This window comes from Melospiza georgiana, chromosome 23, assembly GCF_028018845.1.
Source record: "Melospiza georgiana isolate bMelGeo1 chromosome 23, bMelGeo1.pri, whole genome shotgun sequence".
NCBI lineage: Eukaryota > Metazoa > Chordata > Aves > Passeriformes > Passerellidae > Melospiza > Melospiza georgiana.
This window is the reverse complement of record NC_080452.1, coordinates 5,022,687-5,029,800: the sequence shown is the minus strand read 5'-3', so window position 1 is coordinate 5,029,800 and position 7,114 is coordinate 5,022,687. Positions and strand designations below refer to the sequence as shown.

Below are 7,114 nucleotides of genomic sequence, written 5' to 3'. Positions count from 1 at the left end.
AAGTGACACTGGAGTGACATTGGAGTGACACTGAGTGACCCTGGAGTGGCACAGAGTGACCCTGGAGTGACAGAGAGTGACACAGAGTGACCCTGGAGTGACAGACAGTGACACAGAGTGACACCGAGTGACCCTCAGGTGCCTCTGGGGCAGCCAGAGTCAGCTCCAGGGCAGGGGTGGATTTGAGCTCCCAGCAATGCTCTGGGGTGTTTTTCTCAAACTGGTGTTGACTCTCCATGAGCAGGAAGGACCCCACAGAATCCAGGGGTAATTGTGCTTGGGAAGGGCACTCTGGGGGTCTGCAACCCTGATCCTCTTTGGATCGATCAGGCTCTGTGGAGTCCAGAGCATCTCCAGGCATGGGGGTTCTGGGCCTTCCCTGAGCCCCAGGACAGGACTGGGCCCTGTCCCCTTCCTGTGGGACAGGACTGGACCCTGTCCCCATGGGACAGGACTGGACCCTGTCACCTTCCCATGGGACAGGACTGGGCCCTGTCCCCTTCCTGTAGGACAGGACTGGACCTGGTCCCCTTCCCGTGGGGCAGGACTGGATCCTGTCCCCTTCCCATGGGACAGGACTGGGCCCTGTCACCTTCCTGTGGGACAGGACTGGACCCTGTCACCTTCCCATGGGACAGGACTGGACCCTGTTCCTTTCTCTGGTCTGAGCCAGGCTCAGGGCAGCCCCAGGGCTGTCAGTGGCACTGCTGAGCTCCTCTCCTCCCCCTGCTCTGGTCCCCACACAGCCCCAGACAGAGCTCAGGAGCTCAAACCCCCAAACTCTGCCCAGGTGCCAGGAGGGTGAGCTGATGTCTCCCAGCCACACTCACACCCCAGCTTGTGTAAGTATTGCTGCTGAAATCCTACTCCTTTATTTAGTGAACACCAGAGAATATTTAGTGAATATTCACCTCAAATGTCAGTTCCCATTTCTGGCTTCTCCTGAGGGCTCTTGGCAGCAGTCAGGAGTGAGCAGCAGGAGGAGCATGGGGCACATTTACACCAAACCAGGGCTCTGCTGGGATCTGGCCTGTCCTCTAAAGAAGCAGTGGCTCAATCAAATCCCTCTTTCAATCTTCTCAACACCAACAGAGGGGTGGCAGCAGCAGCCCAGAGCAGCCAGAGGGGCCCAAAGGTGCTCAGTGAGGAGCAGCAGAGTCCCCTGGGCCCCAGGGCCTCGTCCCTCAGTGCTGCCTGTGAGCCCTGGCACTGCCCTGGCACTGCCCAGGCTCTGTGGGGTCACACATTGCTGCCAATGTGCCCCTGCCCCTTTCAGGCCCCCTGCCCTCCCCACTGAGGGTTCTCCCTGTGCCAAGCAGCCACAGAGCTGCTGTTAGAGCAGCCCAGGTGCTCCCATAACCTGGTGCAATCACTGCTGCAGCTTCACAGGGTCCCAGAGGGGTCAGAGAAGGGACTCCAGGGGCTCATCTGGTCCCACTCCCTGCCCAGGCAGGGCCATCCCAGAGCCCACGGCACAGGATTGCGTCCAGATGGTTCTGGAATATCTCCACTGATGGAGGCTTTAAAGGGAGACAATTTCCCTTTGTCCAGCATCAACTGAGCTCCTTCTCCAACCACGAATTCAGACACCTGCAGACTCCCATGGCTGGGAAGTGACTGTCCCTGATGGTCCCTGTGGGCCACAACAGACACAGCACTGCCAGTCCAGGATCCCTGGGGGCCAGAAATTCCCAGACTGGTTTGGGTGGGAAGGACCCAAAAAACTCATCTCATCCCCCTGTCATGGGCAGGGACAATTCCACCATCCCAGGGGGCTCCAAAACCTGTCCAGCCTGGCCTGGGACACTGCAGGGACCCAGGGGCAGCTACAGCTGGGGGTTCAGCCTGTGCTGGGGTCTCAGCCAGATCCCAGGGCAAGATTCCTGGGGGAGGATTCCCAGTCCAGCATTCCCAGTGCAGGATTCCAGTACAGCATTCCCAGTCCAGCATTCCCAGTCCAGTATTCCAGTCCAGCATTCCCAGTCCAGCATTCCCAGTCCAGCATTCCCAGTGGCAGCATTCCCGTACACCATTCCCGTACACCATTCCCTTATACCATTCCCGTACACCATTCCCAGTACACCATTCACAGAATCACAGAATCACAGAATTTTCAAGACTGGAAGAGACCTATAAGATCATCTAGTCCGGCCGATGTTCTAACTGTTCAACTAGATCATGGCAGCAAGTGCCACATCCAGTCTTTTTTTGAATTCTTCAAGGGATGATGACTCCACCACCTCACTGGGTAAATGATTCCAGTTTCTGACCACTCTTTCTGTGAAGTATTTCCTTCTTACTTCTAACTTACATCTACCTTGACGCAACTTGAGACTGTGTCCTCTTGTTCTATCCGTCGTACACCATTCCCGTACACCATTCCCGTAAACCATTCCCAGTACACCATTCCCAGCCCAGCATTCCCAGTACACCATTCCCGGTACACCATTCCCGTACACCATTCCCAATATACCATTCCCTTACACCATTCCCGTACACCATTCCCAGCCCAGCATTCTCAGTACACCATTCCCTTACACCATTCCCATACACCATTCCCGTACACCATTCCCAGTACAACATTCCCAATATACCATTCCCGTACACCACTCCCAGTACACCATTCCCGTACACCATTCCCGTACACCATTCCTGTACACCATTCCTGTACACCATTCCCGTACACCATTCCCAGTACACCATTCCCGTACACCATTCCCGTACACCATTCCCTTACACCATTCCCATACACCATTCCCAGTACACCATTCCCGTACACCATTTCCTTACACCATTCCCAGTGCACCATTCCCTTACACCATTCCCGTACACCATTCCCGTACACCATTTCCTTACACCATTCCCGTACACCATTCCCGTACACCATTCCCTTACACCATTCCCAGTACACCATTCTCAGTACACCATTCCCGTACACCATTCCCTTACACCATTCCCGTACACCATTCCCAGTACACCATTCCCAGTACAACATTCCCTTACACCATTCCCGTACACCATTCCCGTACACCATTCCCAATACACCATTCCCGCACACCATTCCCTTACACCATTCCCGTACACCATTCCCAATACACCATTCCCAGTACACCATTCCTGTACACCATTCCCAATACACCACTCCCAATACACCATTCCCGCGCACCATTCCCGCACAGAATTCCCAGCCCGGCGCTCCCGGCCCCTCCCAGGATGGGCAGAGGGGCGGGGCCACCACCGCGGGGCGGGACCACAGCGATGACGTCACCGCTGCGCTCCGCTGACGTCACTGTGCCGGTCCCGCCCCTCGCCATGGCGGCGCCCTGCGCGGAGATGGAGCCGGCGGCGCCTCCGGCCTCTGCCCCCGCCGCTCCCGCGGCCGCGCCGGGCTCGGCCGGGCTCGTGTGCGCGCAGGGCCGCAACCTGCGGGCCGTGCTGTGCCAGCGCTGCGGCTCCCGGGTGCTGCTGCCCGGCGCCGCCACCTTCGCCCGCCGAGAGGTACCGGGGGGTTCGGGGAGGGAGCGGGCGGTGCCGGCCGGGCGGTGACGGCCCCGTGTCTCCGCAGCTCCTCCTGCCCGCCATGAGGAAGAAGGCGGCGGCGGCGGCGGCGGGCGGCGGCGGGGACGTGCTGCGGGAGCACTGGCTGGTGCGCGACATGTTCTCCTTCGAGAACGTGGGCTTCACCCGCGACGTGGGCAACGTCAAGTTCCTGGTGTGCGCCGACTGCGAGGCGGGGCCCATCGGCTGGCACTGCCTGGACGACAAGGACAGCTTCTACGTGGCGCTGGAGCGCGTGGCCCACGAGTGACGCCGGCCCGGGTGGGAGCCGGGCCCGGCCCTCGGGAGCCCCCGGAGCCCCGCGGGGCCGGGCAGCCCTGGACTGACCGCGGCCGGGCCCCGCCGAGCACGGCCCGCCCGCCCCGCGGCCTGGCTGGCCGCAGCTTGCCTGCTCCCCGTGTGACCGACCCACGGCTCCACTGCCGCCCCCTTTCCCAGATCCGCAGCTGAGCAGCGCCAGGAATCACAGCCCTGGCACGGCCGGCTCCTCACTGCGCCCACACGGGAAGAGTGTTGGTGGTGGGAGGGTCCCTGTGCCCTGCCGGGACAGCTCACCCTGACACCTTTGCCTCCTAGCCCAACCTGCCCCTGTCTGGCTACTCTGCCGCTTCCCTGGAGGCTGCTGTTGCTCCGGGGGGCTGAGGTGTCTCTCACGACCCCGTGTGAATGGGGCACTGGGACAGGGACTGCACTGACAGCACTGCTGCACTGAGTCCTCGTGGCAGCTGAAACTGTCTGACTTGCAGCCACAGCAGTTCCAGGGCTTAAGGCTGAGTCTTCTGTTGATTTTCAGAAGGAATGTTCGCTGCCCCAAGCTCTAACATTTATGTTCTCCAAAACCTCATCCCACCTGACAGCTGTGGCACCTGAAGTGAGTGTGAGGCATTCCAGCTAAAGTGTGCAGTCCTATTAACTGAGTTCTTGGGAACAAACACAGGTAGAATGTGCAGACAGCATAAGCTGATAGAGCAGCAAACAAAGAAAATGTACCAGACCATGGAGCTTTCAGGCAGCTGGAGTGAAGAGATTCCAGCCTGAAAAGCACCTGAATCATTGGACAGGCAGTGCTGAAGCATGTCAGAACATATGAGTGTGTTAAACAGTGATGTCAGGAATTTCTCTTGTGTAAAAGCTGGTGGTCAGAGTGATCTGGGATATTGTGACCAGTTTTGGTTTCTGCCTTTTGAAAGCTGGGCACAGAGCTGATTAAAGATGGAAGGAGGCTGCAGGAGCCATGGTTCTCCCTGTATTTATCACTGCTGGTAATCGTGGCCCAGCTCATTCTCCATTGCTGAGCCCTGTGTGAGTTGTCCAGGGGTGCTTTGGGCTCACTGGTGCTGTGCCTCTCTGTGGGACACATCCCTGTCCTCTGCTCCCAAGCACTTGGGTGCTGACCTAGCTGAGCAGGGTGATGGATTTGTTTGTGCCACCAAACTCAAGGTTTAGGGTAGGGTGCTGCCCCAAAGCTGTGGGAAGAACCTTTCCCTTACCCCTCTAATGAAACAATTTTGCTGGCAGGGCTCTGTAGGGCAGGCAGAGCCTCAGATGAGTCTCCCAGAAGAGGCATCCTGACAGCAGGAGGGGCAGAAACAAGTCCCAGTGCTTGAGCACCTGCACTTCAATGATTTGGAGACACTGCCTCAATGTGCAGCCTGGTGTCAGGATTTATCAGGGCAGGGAGAGAGGCACAACTGTGATCTAGAGGTTGAGGGCTGAGGAGCAGGAGGCAAATCCTGTGCTGTGTCCTTGCTGAATGTGTCAGATGGACATTTGTCATGGAAACTGCTTCTTCCCTCCTGCCCTTCCTGTCTCTTAGCCCTAAGCCCCAGGACTGCACAGGTTCATCAAGCAGATGTCCTCAAAGGACAGGAGAGCTTCACTCAGGTTCTGCACCCATGGCAAAATGGTGGGATCACATCACTAATTTCACACTTTCATTTGGATTATTTTCTCTTAGGATATGTGCTCTGACCTGAAATCCCTGAGTTACAGTCCATGTTACTTAAATGTGCTGCACTGCTCACCCCTCATTTTGAAGGAGCCACTGTGCAGAACAGACTGGAAATCAGCTTGAGTACCACTGAGTAAATGACCTCCAAGAAATGGCACCTGTGGATTCCTGAGCAGTGGGTGGCACTGGGAGGAGCTGGGGGTGGTGGCAGCTTTCCCAGGCAGTAGAACAGCCCTGGAGAGATGGGAGAGCTCAGGTCAAAGCCTTCACATCGAAATGGCAGCAGCTGAAATCCACCTCAGCACAGCCCTGAATGCTGGGAGCTCCTGCTCCTCTTCAGTGGGAGAGGGGAGCTGAGTCCTGCATGGATCCAGGTGTGCTTTCTGCTGGCTCTTAAATACTAAATAGGATCACATAGGCTTGAAATGCTGAGAAGAAATGACCAGTGTGATGGGAATTCTTGGGAAGAAGCTTTTGTATGATGAGATCTTGGGTGTCATTCAGCCTCAGCAGGGTCTGGGTTCCTGCAGCCCATGAGAAACCCCTGCAGTGCTGGTGGCACAGACACCTGGGGCAGGTTTTGGGACAGCTGTGCAGCCCAGCTCTCAGCCAGCACCTGGGCTAATTCATGTTCCCAGAGGTGACTGAGAATTTCAGGGGGTGGGCAGGAGGTGGGGGAAAGCAGCATCACAGTGTGGGATTTGAGCTCAGGCAGCTCCCCTGTGCCTTCAGTGGAGCTGTGGGGAGCAGTGTCCCAGCCAGCAGACACAGCCTGGGGGAAGAGCAGCTGCTGCTCCACTGGACACAGCACCACGTCTGGGCTCTGCTGAAGCTGCACCGTTCCTGTGTCAATGAGAGCTAATAAAAATTCACATAGACTCACAAATATTTTCACTGCTTTTTATCCAGCGTGTTGAAAAACTGTTTTCCAGTTGCCTGTGGTAACTCCTTGAAAATAAGGGTGGACAACCCTTAAGCATGGGAAGCACTTACATGGTGCATAGGAAGGCTCATCTTGCAGCCCATCTTTATCAATACCAAGACAGAGCAGAAACCCGAATTTCCACATGTAGATCACTTTAAATTAATTTGAAAATGGATTCTTCTATTTAATGTCTGCATAGATTTGACTCCTGAGACCCTCCTGTGTTAAGATGTAGCAGTGCCTCGAGAGGGAACAGTAACAAACCTGCCTCCTGTGCTCCAGCCAATCCCTCCAGCAAGGTTCAAGGGGGCGAATAAAAACAGTTTTGTCTAATTGCTTCGCGGTGTGGATTTGGCAGGATCTCTAGTGCCTGCCTGGTTTGTATGGGTTACTGTTTATATGCCCTAAATGTGCTCAGGATGGTTAAAAGCAGACCTTGCTCCAGTCTGGCTCTGGTACTGGGATGGGTTCATAGCCCAGAGCTGTGGTCTGGTTCTGGCATTTACACCTCCTGCAGCTTCACCTCTCTGCTCCCATTCCCACTCAAACCTCCCACTGGAGCAGCTGCTGAACCCTTTGTGTGTCAAATTTGATAACTTAGGCTAAATTTTCCTTTCTTGGCTGCTGGGTTGGCACATGCAGCATGTGGGATGCTCCAGGGACACTGGTAGGATGGAGGC

At 56.2% G+C, this 7,114-nt stretch overlaps 1 protein-coding gene across 1 annotated transcript; it reads left to right on the top strand.

Moving 5' to 3' along the window:
- Positions 1–3,312: 3,312 nt before the first annotated feature.
- On the top strand, positions 3,313–6,395 carry RABIF (RAB interacting factor). Its single transcript, XM_058039717.1, has 2 exons — positions 3,313–3,498; positions 3,566–6,395. The coding sequence occupies exons 1-2, from the start codon at positions 3,313–3,315 to the stop codon at positions 3,806–3,808; spliced, it is 429 nt and encodes a 142-aa protein (XP_057895700.1). The 3' UTR covers positions 3,809–6,395.
- Positions 6,396–7,114: the final 719 nt, after the last annotated feature.